This window comes from Centroberyx gerrardi, chromosome 6 (assembly GCF_048128805.1).
Source record: "Centroberyx gerrardi isolate f3 chromosome 6, fCenGer3.hap1.cur.20231027, whole genome shotgun sequence".
NCBI classification, from domain to species: domain Eukaryota; kingdom Metazoa; phylum Chordata; class Actinopteri; order Beryciformes; family Berycidae; genus Centroberyx; species Centroberyx gerrardi.
This window is the reverse complement of record NC_136002.1, coordinates 25,204,591-25,223,019: the sequence shown is the minus strand read 5'-3', so window position 1 is coordinate 25,223,019 and position 18,429 is coordinate 25,204,591. Positions and strand designations below refer to the sequence as shown.

At 41.1% G+C, this 18,429-nt stretch overlaps 2 protein-coding genes across 13 annotated transcripts in view; both read right to left on the bottom strand.

The window, feature by feature from the left end:
• nbeab (neurobeachin b) overlaps positions 1–9,714 on the bottom strand; it is a 209,622-nt gene extending 199,908 nt beyond the window's left edge. For all 8 annotated transcript variants that reach the window (XM_078284010.1, XM_078284013.1, XM_078284011.1 and 5 more), the window contains exon 1: positions 9,442–9,714. In XM_078284010.1, the coding sequence (XP_078140136.1) occupies positions 9,442–9,714 (273 nt within the window). The remainder of the gene's footprint in view (positions 1–9,441) is intronic.
• A 3,953-nt stretch (positions 9,715–13,667) lies between these two features.
• Positions 13,668–18,429, bottom strand: part of stard13b (StAR related lipid transfer domain containing 13b) — a 68,492-nt gene continuing 63,730 nt past the window's right edge. For all 5 annotated transcript variants that reach the window (XM_071925387.2, XM_071925384.2, XM_071925383.2 and 2 more), the window contains 9 exons: positions 18,151–18,321; positions 17,543–17,702; positions 17,061–17,259; positions 16,718–16,931; positions 16,104–16,218; positions 15,764–15,985; positions 15,298–15,515; positions 14,970–15,146; positions 13,668–14,526 (listed from right to left, as the gene is read on the bottom strand). In XM_071925387.2, the coding sequence (XP_071781488.2) occupies positions 14,409–14,526; positions 14,970–15,146; positions 15,298–15,515; positions 15,764–15,985; positions 16,104–16,218; positions 16,718–16,931; positions 17,061–17,259; positions 17,543–17,702; positions 18,151–18,321 (1,594 nt within the window). In that variant the 3' untranslated portion in view covers positions 13,668–14,408. The remainder of the gene's footprint in view (positions 14,527–14,969; positions 15,147–15,297; positions 15,516–15,763; positions 15,986–16,103; positions 16,219–16,717; positions 16,932–17,060; positions 17,260–17,542; positions 17,703–18,150; positions 18,322–18,429) is intronic.

Here is an 18,429-nt window from a genome sequence, read left to right as displayed (position 1 = left end):
TGTCCTTGGTTGAGGACAAGAAAATGCATTTCAGCATACCCACTGAATCAATCAACAGTTCAGGAAAATTACTTTTAAACAAACAAATTTACACAAAATCAGAATATTTCATTTTTTTCTTCAAACCACAAGCAGATTATCAGCAAGCAGATCAGACGAGACTGCTGTAGGCAGAAATTGGATGGCTTAGTAGAGATTGAACTTTACTGAGGGAAGCACAATTTTAGCATACTGTAGCACCCTACTATGAATGTGGTTCACAAGCTTTTTTTTTTTTTTTAAAGTAAGCTTAGTAATGAATTCCTCAAGGTGAACACTGCCATTCTTGATCAACCTTGAAGTGTTAATTTTCTTATCTCACACAGGGTCTCTATATACAGAACATATAGCTTATTGGGTATCATTATCTCAGGTATATTAACAGCAGTAATGTGACACTTCATTGATCCCTGTAGGGAAATTCTCCTTTCCCTTAGCACGCGTCGCATGGAGCTCTGAGCTCAAAGTCAGCTACAGAACAGCATTCCTGGAGCTGGTAGGGATTCAGTGTCTTGCTCAAGGACACTTCAGCAGGGTGGATGCGGACATGGGGGCTTGAACCTAGGTCCTAGACACTCTCCCTACGTACTATGTCAACCCTGCTGCCACAAGAAATACAATTATTCAAGTTTCAGATTAATAATAAAGACACTTATTTTATGAGAGAGTGGGTCAAATTGCTTGGAATGATCTTACAAATCCAGAACCAGAACAAAATGTTGTTTGACTAGTAGTCTAGCTCAGCAGATGCTGGCTGCTGAGGCCTGGGCCAGATTCAAACCCAAGACTGTGTGTTGCCTCCTTCAAAATCCCCCTCCAACACCCAACAGCAACAATGAAGCTAGCCGTCCAGCTAGCAGCAGAACGCTAGCAGGTTTATGATGGAAATAGATTGTTTCTTTTGTCGGTACAACTGAAAAACTTCAGCTTTCTTAGATGCAGCTTTTTGTGGAGATTTCTCCATTGCTGATTTGCCTGCAGGCTACCATCAATACGGGTCAGGGCTCTTCTCAGGTGTGCATGCTAGTTCCACAACAACATCCCCCCCCCCAACACTTCCACTGTAAGCATCCCTCTGCTGCCGTCTATGATTGGTTGCTTGATATTCAAACAACCCCAACTGTTTTTTTGCACAATCCAAGCTCAAAAATTGTCTCTGCCAGACCATTCCTCTGAGCTGGTACAGCGAGAACCAAGTGAGGAGAATTGTCTGGCTAAGCAAGAGTATTTAACTTGCATTCCTCATGCCATTACAAACTTACTCAAATACAAGGCCTTTGACAGAACTGTTTTTGCTTGATCCTTGTTTACGTTGTCTCTCTGCTAAAGTGGAGAGAAGCTAATTGAAAAAGTATTTAGCTGTTTGTAAATGGGTTTTTTTTCAGAACTTGTGGAGTAGACCAATTTCCCAGTAGAAGTAGACCAATTTCCCAAAACCAAAGTAAATCACTGATACAGAATGTGTAATGGCATTGCGATACTCTATGCATGTGTACAGTAGGTCTTGTCAGCAAAAAAGGCAAGGACCCATTCTGTAATAATTTGAGAGCGACACAGAAAACCTGCAGTCTACTACACAACTTGAACTGGAATCTAGAGTGACACTTGCAAAACTGTGCCAATAACTGGAGGTGAAATTGACCCAAGATTGATCAGTGTGCCAGTGACAAATAGACAGCAGCAGAGGGATGCTTACAGTGGAGAAGGCCAACCATAACTGAAAGCAGCTAAGGCCACTCAAGTCCCGCTCCATGTCTTTCATCTATTATGCATTTCCAGGGATATTGATTGTCCCTTGACAGCAGAGTGTGCCGTAGATTAAAGTAGTACTAGGTCTTTTAGGAATGCTCTGTGGTAGATGTAAAGGTTTCAGCTATGGTATTTATCGCGAACAATTGATTTCCATTTAAAACTATGAAGTCAAAGTTAATTCATTTAGGACAACCACAGGCATGACTTTGTTTTCAATCAATTCCCAATGCAATGATGGATTTTTCAATATACCAATGAAAGAAGAGAAGGAAAGAAATTAAGACATCGAGTCACCTACAGCCCTGTACATGCCTCGATTGCTACTATGACAAAACATCTCTTTTAAAATTGCCAGCTTGGCATATCCTTTGAAAGTGGGACAACATGAATTTTAGATGGCTTCTGTGAGGAACAAAGGCAACCTTCAGAGGAGCTGGGAAGTCTTCCCTGAAGCCATCATCTCCATGGTGAACATTGAACTGTTAGTCGTAGGGAAAGCGTATTTATTTGTGATTGATATGAGGCATTTCCCAAAGACTTCTACCACATACACCTAGTCTGAATTGTGTAAACAGAAGGCACGTGGAAGTACAGATGCCTGCTTGTTTCAAAAATGTCAGCTTTTAACTGTTAAACCCTCTTCTCTTTATGACAGACCTGATCACAGAGGACAGAGAGAGAGAGAGACAAACGTTTAAAAAAATAAAATACAGAGCTCAGCAGTGTCAACTCACATCACTAGGAGCAGGAGAAGTAGGCACCAGTGGGGAAATTTGTGTTATAGGCTACCATTAACATTTCCCCTATTTTCCAATTCATCAAAATGTAAAGATGCTGACAAAGATTCAGTATTACACAAATCAGGCCTCCAAGATGAACTATTACTAATGTGAATATTTACTTCTTACACTGTTGTATATCATCAATCGGTGATGCTATTCCAGGAGTTAATTTGAGATGAAGTGTTGTAATTTATGTTTATGGTGTACCCACTTTCCCTCAACTTGAATTGTGTACTTCTACTACAGTTAGTGATTTCCTACATCTAGTCACTGTTGCCAACTTGGCATCTTTGTCAATAGATTGATGACATTTCAGACTGCTCTGGCAACTTTATTTCTCAAATGCGACTAGAGACAAATCTAGCTACTTTTTCCACCCACGAAGAACAATGTTCATGTGTTGACTTTGAAAGCATTTGGAGCGAGTTTATCCAGTTGAGAAAAAAATCATATTACCCGAATCACACACTGTAATTCCTCTTCCATTTACCAAAAGTTCTTCTAAATTTCTTCTAAAAATGTTGTTAAAAACCATTACAATCCTATTCTTCACAACAAATATTTGTCATTTCTGATTAACAGAAAAAATTGTGTCTTGCAAATAATATTGTGGATTGATTTGAATCCAAAATTAAGCAAACAAGCAGTTTTCCAGATTTACATGCTACATACCAACAATCCAAACAGAAAAGCTCGGCTTAACAGTGTTTGTCCCATATATGATAATGATGTTTGCCCAAGGAATTTGCTCAACACTATCAGGCAAAGACCCCACCAGTCTTTGCCGCTGTCAGGCAAGCACAGAGCTCAACAGGGAAGAGGGACAAATTCACTAAAATTCCTGTAGCAAGCAAAGTAGAAGAGGGACAAATTACCAAAGTTACTGCCAATCTGATATGACCATTCAACCTAAAAATAGCCAATAACACAGTCACAAATTTTCTTAAACGTCTGCTCTGCTCTCTAACCAAACGCAGATAACCAAACAGATCATACTGAAACTATGGTGGTAAAATCTAAGACAGTACAGTCTATGCTAAAAGATAGTCAAGGTAAAAAAAAAATGTCATGAATCCAGTCTAAAATGTAGATTGATAACTTACATATGAAAAGCATCCAGACACATGATGAATACTGTTCTGTGTTTGCAGGAGAAAGGCCTCTAGTCTTGATATCTCCTGACTCCATTTATTAATTTGGTATGCAAGCAGCCAGCAACACCTAAATAGTGTTATGGTATGCCAACTGGCAAAGATATACAACTATCACACAGTCAATACTCACTTTTTCAGAGGGCTAGTGTAAAACATATGGGGGATATGATTTGTGGGATTGAGCCAAGGACCCTTAATTATATAGGACTCTACAAATATCCATGTATACAAAATAAACAGTATAACCATGGAAATCACCAGGTTAGTGAGGACCACAATGGAAATAAGCTCTTGAGCTTTATTTTGTTATCCTTGATGATTTTTTTAAAACTGTACCTGAATTTATTTTCTTTCTGAATCCTATTCTTGTACTTGTTTTTAAGATGCATCAAGCAAATTCAATCAATCAATCAATCAATCATCACTGTGTACGAAAGAGACCGTGCCATAACATTATGCGCTGGTGCACATCACAGTCACTGTCTGACTCTGAAGATAAAGTTGGATAATGCCTTCAAGTAAAATGGTACAACTCAAGCTCCCTCTTGTTACACCATTTAATTCCTGTGGAGTTACATCAGCCTAGAAGGCAGGACTGAGCAACCTGCCTTATAACACATTATCTTAATTACAGCTTTCATCTCAGGCCGCCTATACATGAAAGATTAATGACAACCCGCCTTAATTAGGTTTGATAAGGGATGGTGGCACAACACTGTAACATCTGGATATTTAGCACATTCAATTACTCTCCCTTACAAATAATAATTTTTAGGGTCATGTGAGGTGATGATGTTCAATTCTTATTGAATTAACCTGTGTAGATTCATTGCTCCATAGTGAGACAGTGAGTGACCTGTTGCTGTTTACAGTGAAACTCTGTCTGGACTAGTCTGTCTATCGCTGAGATGGAATATAGATTAATTCATTATCTTAACGTTTATTCTTACTCAGGGTCACGGGGGCTGGAGCCTATTCCAGCGTACTTTGGGTAGAAGAAGCACCCTGGACAGCTTGCCAGTCCATCACAGGGCTAACACAGATAGATAGCCAAATCACTCACTCTCACATTGATACCTATGGGCAATTTAGAGTTTCCAGTCTACCTGGCTTGCATGTTATTGTACTGTGGGAGGAAACCCACGCAAACACGGGGAGGAACATGCAAACTCCACATACAGAAGCTGACCACTAAGCCACTGAGCCACCCCAAAATAAACATACATACAATATCATAACAACCATGACTAATCTGCACAAGTACAGACAGTGTGTGGGAGTCTTTTGCATGTTATGCATACACGTGTAAAGTAAAAGGTCTCATAACAACAATTAATTTCACATATAGAGCTCTTTTCCCTCTCTTAAATTTGATTCTGACTCTGTAAAATTGCTTTCAAAAGCATCTCCTAACCAGAAACAGCAAGGATCAGTGATTACTAATCAAAGTCCAATGTGCATCGTTGCTGTCGTAAGGCTAATTGTGATAGCATACGTAATGCCATTAAGCTAATGAAAATAATTGATTTGGCAACTATAGGTGACCTTATACTTAACGAGGCAATAAGGCTGTAAAAACTCAGAATCTGTCAGCTTCTCATTAAAAGTATCTTGGCATACTGTTTTTCTCTTTCCTCGCAATACATAGGAACGTTAATATGCAGTAAGTGGGCCTGTCTGTAGCATGTTCTGCAGGGCAACAGAGAATTAACTGTAAAAGTACTGACACAGATGGGAAGGGAATACTGTAGCAGCGAGAGCAATCTTCCCATATTAGTGCAAATTGTTGATCATCTGTCTAGTTAAACCTCACGCTTGGCAACTGGTGTAGGTCTAGGTTCCTCAGCAAGGTAAAGCTTATTATTAAGGAAGCCTGAATAAGCTTGATGATTACTCCAAGTTTGATGAGTACTGTGACCTGACATGGTAGGTTACTACTATTCCATGTATTTATGTCGATATCAACCGATTGTTGACAGGAAATGAGAAGTTGGATACTGCCAAATGTCAAGATCAAGATGTGCAGCACAAGTTTTTCCCTAATTTTCTAGATTACGCTATCTGATTTTCACACCTCTCCCCCAGATCTCATTATCAGACAGATCATACTTGACTTTGGCCGCGGAGCTGTCGGGTGTTGAGTAATCAGGCTTTCTCTTTTGTCAGAGAACTGAATGATTCATACGAGTGACACAATTAGCAATGTAAAAATACCGACTTCTATTTTCTCATCTTGGGAGAAAGCAGTGAGCCAGCTATTTTGTCGAATGCTCTCTGGAAAAAACAACTAGCATAAACTGCACAGTAAGTATGAGGCAAAGTGGTTTTGTTTACAACTTGATGGTTAGTGGTCAATAAGCAGATATCCTTGCTGATACCAATTTTGACTAGGTGCATCGCCTAGATTCATGGTCAGAGCTTATTTGAGGCCATTAAGGCAGCTGAAAAGAGATGCCATTGGCTCTGGCTGAAAAGAAAGAAAACAAGTTGGAGCGCAAAGTATCTCATACCTTAAATAGGGACATTACTTTATCCAATGATGGCACAGCGAAAGTAGTAGAACTGGGTTGTCATACACTGTCCACACCATCCTCTTTTTATATAGTGCAAGTAAGTGTATTGTTTGTTGATACAGTGAGGTTTCTGAATTGCTGTGTGGGCCATTTCAAGCCAGCAGGGTCAGTTTTCCCATTAGCCTGCTGGTGTTCAGATTTTGAAAATTATGGGCTGCTTTTTTTATGGGCTATACGTAGGCCTAAGTGTGGGTGCAGCGTATATGTAGATGTAAATGTAGTGTGGGTGAATGTTGGTTTCCAAGTCAGGTGGATAAACATACAGTATGTGATTGTCGGTCTATCTGTGTTGGCCCTGTGATGGACTGTCGACCTGTCAAGGAGGGTGTTTCTCTACCGAATGTATTGCTCGGATAGGCTCTAGCCCCCCGTAACCTTAAATAGGAATAAGTGTGTGAAGATAATGAATAAATGTAGGTCTGATGGGTGCCAATTGCGAGTGTAGAGCGGGGTATGCAGGTACAGAGCGGGTGGTTCTGGGACACTGGAATTTACTGCTGAGCCTTCTGAAGGTGGCGTGTGCCTAATTCAAGGAAACATCTGTGATGGGTGGTGCCCATTTGATGCATCCAATTACATGCCCAGCCTCTTGTCTCTAATATCTAAGCCAGGTTTCTAAGTAGGCAGACACCCTAGTAAAATTTGCACAAGGATTTCTGGAGGATTTTACATCAGATTCTTCGTACTGGTAAATTTCACATCGCTGGCATAATCAACAAGAACTGCAACTAAATAACAGAATAAAAAATCCCAGCCCAAAATGCCATTCTCACACTTTTTCATGATAGGTATTTATCAGCACCTTCAAATAGCATTTTTTTCTTGAGTTGCTCCTTGGAGATGGAGAAAAACATTACTATTTCATTATTCTACAGTTAGACCCCATGAGGTGCATTCAAGGATCCTTCAGGATCTCCAGACCCTCTCTCCATACTTCAAACAGATTGGTGTCCCCACAAACATACCTGAACTTCAGCATAATCATTCATGCAATCATGGCATCTGTACACTTGACTATGGAGAGGAAGGTTAGTTGTATGATAGCTCTCTCTATCCCCTTCCCTGCCTTGTATAATTCATGCACATTATGTGATGTAATTTAGACGAAGTGGCAGATATAATAACAAACAATTACCGTGTCATCTGGTCCCAAGATTGCTGCATTATCTGTGGCTCATTTGTATGCACATAATTAAGGTGGTTTTATTTGTGTTTGCAAACAAGTCAAGTAGAATCAAAGTGGCCTGATATCCTAAATGGCTAACCACAACAAAGCACTAACAACCTTTGTCAATTAAATCTATCATTCAAAAGTATTGGCATGGTCCGTGACCGAGATTTAATTATCCACTAGAACTATAATCACAGCCGTTTTAGGTTTGGATAAAGTATGTTTGACTCTATGTCACACAGAACAGCTACATACCATGCTCAAATTACTTTGAAATGCAAACAGGCAGGGAAGAGCAAAAAGCACCTATAAAGTATCAAGAGGGTGGTGATATTTATGTGCTGCAGTCTTCTGTAAGTTAGTGCACATTTAAACATGTGATAAAACAAAGTGAAGCAAAATGTGGAAAGATTACAAACTAATTAAACTTAATAAAGAAGATCAGATGTGTGAAAAAAAATGTCTCTAGTCTAGACAATTAATGCTGAAAATAAACCAGTGGAGGCTATGGTGGGTGTTTCCGTGCGCACATTTCCTGTGAAAATGGCACAGCAAAGTGTCAGGGGCAAGGTGTCAAAGAGTCAGGCCGTTGCAGCACTACTCTCATGTCTGAACATGCCAAGGGCTACAATTTTTCCTGCTCCACAAAGTGGATTTCTGTTGTGCCCGAACAGGTCGTAATTAATCTCTGGTGCGCTAACAAGGAGAAGCCAAACACTGCAAACAGGCTTCTGCTGTATTACTCTTGCAGATGGTCAAAGCAGACGCATGTGCTGGCTCTACAGTCTCTTCATATTACAGTAGTTACAGTTCATAACTAGGCCGAATAACTTAAAATAGAAGAGGAGATCCACATTACAGCATATCTTTTACAGCTGGAGGTCTTAAATTTTACCCGTGGAGGAAATTGGCATCGTCTGCTAAGCCCACGGCATACCTGTAACTGCATGGGTTCAAATCCCTGACCACTACCTACTCTCTTGTCTCACCTCGCTCTAACTGTTGTAATAAAAATCATAAACTGAATTAAGACAATGGACTGTCCAGTCCCCTTAAAAAAGTAAAAAACAAGGCTATAAGAAACTCCTCCCTATAGTTGGTAGTACTAATATAGTCAAGTTGACCATGTAAAATATGCGGGGAGGGGGTCATGACCATCATATTCCTAGAGGCAGTAAGAGATGGAAGGATTATTACTTTGCAGGGGCTTTAAGTGGAGCGTTGGCTGCATTAAACCCAACTTTAATTAGGAACGGTTTACACCAAGAATCTACATCAACTTCACCACACTGCTGGAGAGTTGGGCTAGCCAAATTATCACTGGCAGCTGGATAGGCACACTGCCTCCTGCGCTTGTTCTTGATCCATCTGCTCATCACCAGCATGACACTACCTTATCATCATATCTGTCGTTTGAAAACGCAAATAAGCCATCTTTTGAATGAAAATGAAATGAGTGTGCACCAACAGGCTAAAAGATATTCCACAGAGCCACATTATGCTTTCCCAGCAGCCCACATCATCTGCATTGACATCATCTACACAGAGCTGCTGCTGGATCTATAGGCAAACATATTAGTGAGGCATACAGTATATGCAAATAGGCATGGAGGAGTCAGTTGGGACTTTGTTAAACTTTAAAACTTGACAATTGGCTCTGTGTGTGTGTGTGTGTGTGTGTGTGTGTGTGTGTGTGTGTGTGTGTGTGTGTGTGTGTGTGACTTTTGAATGTTTACTTCAAATATTGCTGTTTGTTTACTCTCACATCCCGGGGCACCTCTCCTCGCATAAAGCTTAGATTTGATAAAACAAAATTAACATAAACAGAGCCTCTACAGAACATTGCTTTGCCATCCAATGACAAAATGATATGCTGTGATTACTACCATGCAAATGATAGCCTTCCGGATTCATGAGTAGGATTAGGCAGTAATGTCCAGTCATATGAGTGATACGAAACATTTACTTACCAAATTCAACACCGTCTCAACAATATCCCGGTTGCTAACCTCTCCGACCTGGATCAGTCCGATGAGAACAGCAAATTTCATCTTGATATTCCGGATCGGAACCGACGGATTGATAATCCCAGCCGGGAGGACCACTGAACCTGAGCCGGACATCATCATTCTCTCACCGGCTGTAGCGGAGCCCGCAGCCCCTTGCTGCCCGTGACCTGGAGGAGGTTGTCGGTCCGAGAGCGACAACGAGCCCGGCATTGTCACCGGTTTCTCGCTTGTCATTTCCAGCCAAATCGGGAAGCTGAAGAAGCCGGTGTGCCCCCCTCTATATATTTAATCACAGCTCTGGAGCATCAAGGGAAAGAAGAAAAAAAAATGTAAGAAAAGAAAATCCGGCAAAGCAAGAAATCACTCTCTCTCTCTCTCAGTGACATCCACTCTGAAGAGTTGCAGTGAGTAAACCCGCGGTGTGTTATCGGTGTCAGCCGGTTAAATGAACGGACGGAACCTGTGTGGTGTACACAAAGCTGTGTGCGTGCGTGCGGCTCTCTGGGATGCGCGTCTCCGTCTCGGTGCTGCTGTCACCGCCATGTTGCCGCCCCCTGCCTGCGGTTCCACTCACCACGCCTGCGTGCTGCGAGCTCGGAGCAGGTGGGATGACGGTGCCGGAGGCCACCGTAGCAGGCCGTTGGGTGACCGTTGGTGCTTTCCTGCCAACGGTGGGCTAGTGGGCAGGTGAAGGCAGTGTTTTAGAGGTAAACAGTGTTGGGTTTTAACCGGTTTTAACGTTAACGTGCGACAAGTTTACTCAGTAGTCACGGTAATGCCATGTATTTCCCCAGCAACAAGTAGTGTAACGTTACATTTACCAATCAAAATCTTACTTTTATCAGCCTCTTCAACTATCCATTGGAATGCTCCAACAAGTATACCACTAGCCCTCCATAGGTTTTCATTTGATTTTGGTTGTCATGTCGCCATCCTGTCAGTTGACATTGGATATCAGCACTGTTTAGTTACACAGAGTAACTAAACAAAGTGTAACTTGATACTCATCATTCCCAGCAGATAGCTAACTGAGTTATCCCGCTTTTTGACCGCAAGGTGTAACTGCCAACCACATTCGTAGCAAGCTGTTGAGTGACAGTTAATTGGTGCCATTTGGACCAATCAGGTGAATGCAGTGATGTCAGGGAGGGTTTTATTAACTCCACCCAGTTTACTCAGTAACGCATTACAGTATCATTTCTTACCCCAGAGTTGTGTATTTCAGTAATATTATGAAGTTATATACTTGTGTTTTCATTCACTAGGTATCAGATTGAATTCTCCAAAACCCACATCCCTCCTATAGGTTTTCCTTTGAATTTGTCATCTTCCTTTAGTTTGACCAAAGCCTAAAGCTGTGAAAAGTCATAAAATGACTCATAGCCTAGCCAAAGAAATTAGAAAGGCTTGTCAACACCATGTTTTCAATTGTTAAGATCTTGTAAAAAAAAAATATTCCACTGCCTAATAAGGTAGGATAAATGATATTGACTAAGCTACTGCTCTTATTAACAGGTGTCTTGAAGGTTGAATTTGAATAATTTAATTAAGAAATCAAGGAGTGAGCCATTCAGGCCATCTTTTTGCTTAAAACCATGCATGAATGCACAAATGAGCACATGCACGTCAGGGGCACACACACACACACACATTCACCCTCTCTCTCTCTTCTCTCTCTCTCTCTCTCTCTCTCTCGCACTTCACACAAACACAAACGTATACACACATAGGAAGAGGACATGCTCAGTCTCATTATAGTTTAAGCTCCAGATCTTTATACTTCATTGATCAGTCCGTGAGGCACAAAGGTGACCTTGGATAGCCATCTATGCAAAGCAATACAACAAATCCAATTATATTGAGATTAATTCCCTTGGTCAATGACAAGTCCAGTTTTCTCTCAGTGCTCCCGGTGAGCAGGTATTAGGCCTGTAGTTTGGTCACAGTATTGAACTGATGTTTACAAACAGCCTCATGGGCTTTGACTAGCATTAGTGGGAAGTCATGAAAGGTCAGGTTTGCCACTTTGCAATTAAAAAACCTTTACTTTGCATATTATGTTACTGTTGGCCATTGCATTTCATGTTCACACATTTTCACCATTTTAATCTGCAGGCCAGAAGAAGAAGTTTCAAATGAATCAATCATCAAATATTACGATTTTTTTTAATGAATAGGTTAATTAATACCTATCTAGATGTACAAGTTTGAATATTAAAATGTATATATTGTTTTATTTCTTTCTATTTATTTGGGTGCAGAAACATAGTATAACAAAAGAGCCATGTGGTCCCAGTGGTTATACAAAATAGACTGACACTGACAGCTTGGCACCAATCCTGTCCATCGTCCTGACTGACAGCCAGAAGCTGAGCTTGCATTTCATGACCTCATTAAGCTGATCTGTGTCAGCATGGCTTCAAGAGAGGTGAAAATAATGTCAGGCTTTATATAGCTTTACCTATATAGTCTATTTTCATGCCACTCTAAAGCTTGATTTCATTTGTGATAATGCAATATGCAGAACAATTCACAATCTGATAATTAAGTCTCCTCATCAAAAGTACATGAAATAGCATTTCATTGTGTGGTGTTGGTTGCTTTAATCTCATTGTAATCTCATTTGCCATTCTAAATGTTTCCTCAAAACGCTGTATGTTCAGCTCATAACTGGCCCATGGTGCTTTCACATACAGCTGAACTGAATTAGGCACCTGCTTTATAGCTGTTGTGTCCTTTAGGAGTTATTGTCCTATGCATGTTTTTCCTTCATAGCACTGTATCTAATAATGTCCTTTAACGTCGGTGTGAAATCACCAGCAGGCCTTCTACCCCTCCTATCCTCTATCGGTCTAACAGTGTTCCCCTCTGTTAAGTTTGCTGGTCCCCAGTCCAATGAAAACCCTGGCAGTGCTACTAATGGTGCTGAATAGAGGTCAGTGCAGGGGGTTTGACTTTGCCATTCAGATGCTAAGAGCCATATATGGGGCGCTGAAGAGACACACGGACAGGAACCGCAGATCCAAACTCGATGACCTGCATGCAAAAGATTGTTGTTGGTGCTGCAAGTCATGTACTGATCATCTTGGTAAGGTCTGCCACAGTAGGATCTTATAAACAACATTTCACTGTAGAGTATGTTTCTGCTACGGCTTTGGTAAAGACTGTCTTTACATCATCATGTCTGGAGAATGAAAGAGAGGGTAAATCAAAGATTATCCTTTGTAAGCCTTATAATCTTGTTTGATTTTCACAAAATTTTGGGCAAATTAAACTGCCAAGTCTTCTCTAGCTTTGTCAGTCAGGTTCTGAACGGAGACAGATAGTAACCATTCAGCCTAATACTCAAATTATATTTCAAAAAGCATACTGTACAAAATGCATATAGAATCAGTATAGCATGCTTCAACAGTTACTGAAACAATTACTGTAAAGGCTACATTGCCATTGAGATGCACTGAAGTTTCCCATGTTTTACATTATCTTTAATTATCTGACTTTCTTATAATAACTATTCTTAGAAAATAGCATATCTGTGAGAGAAAGTACTTCATTTCAGTGTTATCTTCTCAGGGGCATTGAGTACGTGTGCAGAGTGAAGATGAATAATCAGTTTATCAGAAAGGGCCATCTAGTGGACAAAAATAGTAATCAACCAGATTATTTAGTGTTACTGCTGCTGTCACTTAAAATTAGTATGGGATCTCTGAAGTCCTCACATATGTAAAATGAATCACAATCCTCTTTGGTAAAAAAGTCAAACAATGACTTTTGGTTTCAAATCATTGTGATATTTGCATCAAAATGAGTTGAGAGCTGAACTCAAGATAGCCACCGTCTTTGAGTCCATCATTTCATTCTGGACTGGATCAGTGGAAATGTGTTTCCTTGAAACGGCCAATAGAGGTCCCTCTCAGCCCAGGAAGAGCCTTGTTTTGTGTTAGCATGGTATTTGGTTGGTGGGTATGAGTGGTATGCATGATTGTGGTATGTAAACATGTCCCTGGAGGCATTATGCTGGTGGTGAAACTCACATTGCTTCACATTAATGGCCTAGAACAGGTATGTAGACTTCCTCACGGGTCAATAGACTGCCTGATGGCCATTACTGAATTGTTTCTTTAAAATCTGACGTGGCATCTGCTGACAGAGTCAATCATAATGCAAAAATGAACACCAACTTTATAGTTTTGATAGTTTTATTAAAAAATGATGTCTCTGGACCTCGACTGCACAATCCAGTACCCTAAAGCAGGTATGATCAAGTCAAACCTTGAGTCATTTTTTTCACAACCATAAAAAGGTCAGAGTTTAATAAAATTACACCCATTCCAAAATGGCAATACTGAAGCAAAGTAAAACCAGCTTACAATTTTGTACCATATGTATTACAAGAAGGTTGTCACAATGGAAGAATCAATATATAGGAAATCAATGTTTGTACTATTAATCCCTTCACATATATACAATATATACATCTTGTTTGCATGTACAGTATATTCACACATATACAGACACTCGCGTGTACAGCATATTTAATATAGCTTTAAATTTCAAATGAATAAAATATACATGCTTCCCAGAAGCGTTTAAGAGCTTGAATGTCCTAGACATTGTAGATTATGGCAAAAATAATATTATTAAGATAATAATTATAATATACAGGTATAGCAACATAAAAGTGAACAAAATTCTACTGCTAAGGACATTGGCAGGATGATTCATTTCCCATTGGGTAATTATGCCCAGCACCTATAAGATGTCCTCTTTTGTCATTGTGCAAGTACAGAGGAGCTAAAAAAACAAAACAAAACAAAAACTGTGCTTTAGTTCTGGGGCCTTGTCTGTGGTCTGTGTCTGCCTGTTAGCTATGACTCAATAGGCTCAATCTTGATCTCAGGGCTGAGCAGACACGACCGGAGAGAGTATCAGATTTTGGTCTCTGGGCCGTCTGTGATGAGAGGCTGAAAGGAGTTGCGGATTCGGGCAGCTTCAGCGGCACAGAGGTGACCAAAGGCTTTGTTGTACCAATCTGGAGTCCTTCCTCTGAAACAAGAACAAGACAGTTTATTCAACAAACCGCAGGAAAAAATAACTACTGATGAATATAACTTTAAAAAAAAACTGAAAGCATACACTAAAATGTGTTGCATACATTAAGATGTGCTGATGTATTTTTTCATGAAGCCGTTTTTACTATTTTGTGTCAGAAAAAACCTGACAGTAGTCTGAAAGCAAGAGAGACAAGCTTGTTACTAGAAGCTTGTGGGCTCAAAAAACCCTGGGTTCAACAAGAAACTATCAGTAGCATCCCGGTTTAATCACAAGTAACTTAGTTGAGCAACTTATTGACCAACTGTAGGGCACTGCATTTTACTCTCAGGTATAAATGTGGGTTACTGTGAGAGTGTGTGAAGGGTGTTGCTGAGAAAGATCATTAAACCAACACTCTCTAAATGAAGGAATAAAAAAAGATCTGGATCACTTACTTCAAGTCCACTCTGCAGATGTGGGTTAGTCTGGACTTTCCGGAGCCGCAGGGCTCCAACAGGTAGTTTGACTCCAGGAGTATCGCTCGTACCCCTCCAACTGGAGGACAATCCTCATGCTCTATGGACACGGAAACCAGGGAACAGGCACCTTTGGGCAAGTCTGTCCTCCAAGACCTGGAATAAACAGACAGAGATTGAGGATTTTTGTAGCCTAAAAGACAAAATGTATGTATATTTCAAAAAAACAATAAAGTAGAAGCATATATTCTTTAATTTTTTGGAATGTTACCAAACTATATCTGGTTTTCCTTGCTTCGCCACTCACCTGAGCACTACATAGTCCCTGCTGGGATGTGGGGGCATGCGGTTGAGGACGTACTGAAACACCTCCGTCTGCTTGTCTAATGTCTCGCTCACTTTCCACTGCAGCAGGTCCACATCCCACAGGTGGCGCTCTCGCAGCACGCGATTCAGTACCACTGACGGTGGCGCTTCCACCTCCACAGACACTCTCCAGCGTCTCAGAGGGTTTCCGTCTCCCACCTGGACGAGACACAAGGACATAAACCATAATGTTGGCTTACTGATCTGAAAGCGAGTGCCTCCATTTGGTACAAGATCATGGCTGAAATCAAGAATAGCAGGTTCATTTTTGTGCTATCAAGTGCTGAAGCTACTTTGTTAGTTTGGAGTTAGTTAATTTGACATCCTGGTTGTTTTGATGCACCAAGTCTACTAATTTAGATAGATAAAACAATACTGAACCAACTCCACAGTTGAAGAACACCAACCTTCTTATAGTAGAGCTCTGTGTTATCGGAGCTGCTGCAGGACACCCAGTATTTGGACTTTTCCCGGGCCTCTTTGAGGAGGTTCTGTAGTCTCCCCTCCATATGGGTTTGGTAGGTTCCATCGTCTTCCTCCAGCTGCTTGCACAACTCGTCAATTGTTGGAGCGTGCAAGTCAGCCTCCACGTACGAATTACGCGACTGAGTAACCATCTCATGGGGGATCTGAGGGATGTATGAAAACATAAAATAAGACTCAGGCAAAGACATACATGAGGAGGTATGTGGATATTACATCCAGCCTTGAAATCCCTGATATCATCTGAACCGAGCGGTCTTGTACCTCAAAGAGCCGGTTGCACTCGATGATCATGTGAGCGAGGCCCTGCGTTGCTGCAAGATTTTCATTCAGATCCTTCTGGTCTGGTCTGCCAGTGGCGTACTTCTTCTGCATCGCCCTGCGGATTATTTAGGGGGAGAAAACTGTTATTAGGCCAGCAGAGTCAGGGTCCCCACTGAACACAGTATATAAAACCTCCCCTCCCGTCTCCACATCCCACTCTGCAGGCAACCCCCTTTGATCCCTTAAGCAACAATTTCAACGTGGTAAATTAGAGAGGTTTGTTTTGTTTGTACACAGCATGATCTCATAAAACACAGAGCTTTAAAAGAGTGCCATGGAGATCCATATCCTTTTAAAACTGCGCCAGAAACAGAGTGATCTACTGCGCCCCTGAGCCCTGAGCAAACTCTGTAACCTGTTTTATATCTATCTTTATTGATGCATGGGTGAAGATAATCACTTGGGTGTTTTAATGGGAGGCCATGTGTGTCTTGCTCATTACTTATTAAGGCAAGGAACAACAGGCTGCCCTAAAAACACAGATACCAAACTAATTACAACCGTACAAGTCGGAGTAAAGATCAGTGCATATAGGACTACTTCTTAGCATTTACCTCGGTGAGAGATTGTCTTTCTTGAGTATGTTTAGATGGAAGAGGGAGGGGGCCAGGCACACAGCAATGTTCATAGGAGTCATCTGGTTCTCCTCCACAGAGGAAGTGACATCACTCAGGAAACAGAGCAGCGTCTGCAGCACCTCTCGGTTCTCATCTGACATGAGCATGATGGCCGCCTGGACAGCTTGCAACCTTTGGTCCTTAGGCACATCTGCAAGTATAAGAGAACAGAGTTTTAGCATTTCTGCTCCAAATCAAAACAAAATGAAGCGAAACAGTAGAATGACATATATCTGACATGGTACAAAAGACAAACAGAAAAAGGGGTTTAAGGCCTTACACTGATAGATGTGGAGGAAGGTCTCGCCGAGCTTGCTGGTGAGAAGGGGCTCGGGCAGATCCCTGAAGAACTGCTTCACCATATCAGCCACATCATAGGCCGACTGATCCTCATAGTTCACATTGTCTGGCGCGCTCTCGTTCATCTGCCTAAGAGCTTGAATACGAGACTTCACCCCCGATTTACGAAAGAGACCCACCTGGAAACAAAGCAGAAGTGTTGACGGTGACTTGCTGGCAACAATACGTAATTACATTGTACGGTAATAGCGTTGACGGTCGTCTTTATATTACTTTCTTTACTTGTCATCACATTATACACATTAGAAAAACTTGAATGTCTATGTTACATGGAAAACTGAGAATAATAAAATACATACATAAAACTGAGAATCTCATGCTTCCAGCTAACAAAAGTAGGCATTTCAGTTTTTGGACACATATATTTTGATTGTGTGGGACAGTTTGTGTGCTGTGGCTGACCTGGTCAAGACACTGGCTCCTCAGGTACCGCAGGGCCTGCTGCAGGCTGAGGGGCAGGGGCTGTCCGGAGCGCTGAACGTGCACTATGAGAGGCACGCCGAACACATTCTTATCCTTATAGTCTGGTACTTTCATTCTCTTCATAAACTTTGGCACGGACCTGTGAGGGACATCAACACAGTATCTTTAATGAACGGTATGGACGGAAGAAGATGACTAAGAATGATGATAAAGCACTTTGAAAAAATGTTATCAAACGACCAGCTGTTTTAAAGGGAACACTTGCACTACTTGCTTCATTAAGGATGGCTCAATAGATCAGAAATAGCACAAGACTATGCAACAGTAATATAAGCATAACAATAAAAATGTACTTAACAAGAAATAAAAACACTACAGACTTGTAAGACAAAAGAACAGCTGAATATGCTGTCTCATAAAGGCCCAATCATACCATATCAGACAAAAAACAAATCAGCAATACCACTATAGCATAATGAGAGCAAATACAAGTCAGTTAAAAGCAATTTAATAAAAATTATGTGAAGAGAGCTTGCTGATCATTAAGGACACCCAAAGTGGACCATAGAAGTTTATGCGAGTCTCACCAAGTCCAGCCGTGCTTGTTGGACATAGAGTACTTCTCCATGATGGCAGTAAGGCGCAGCAGAGAAAACTTCTGCAACAAACTCAGCTGGCCTGCTGACTGGTTGGTGATCTGCAGGGAGGCCACAGAGTGGCTGAGGCGATTCGATATCTGGAAGCTGGGCCAACGTAACCTGATGCCAGAAAAGACACACAATAGAAATATTGCACAATGAGGAACAAAGGTTTGAGTTAAACATCAAAGACATGCTTTTTTGTTCATAGCAGACTTAAATGATGAT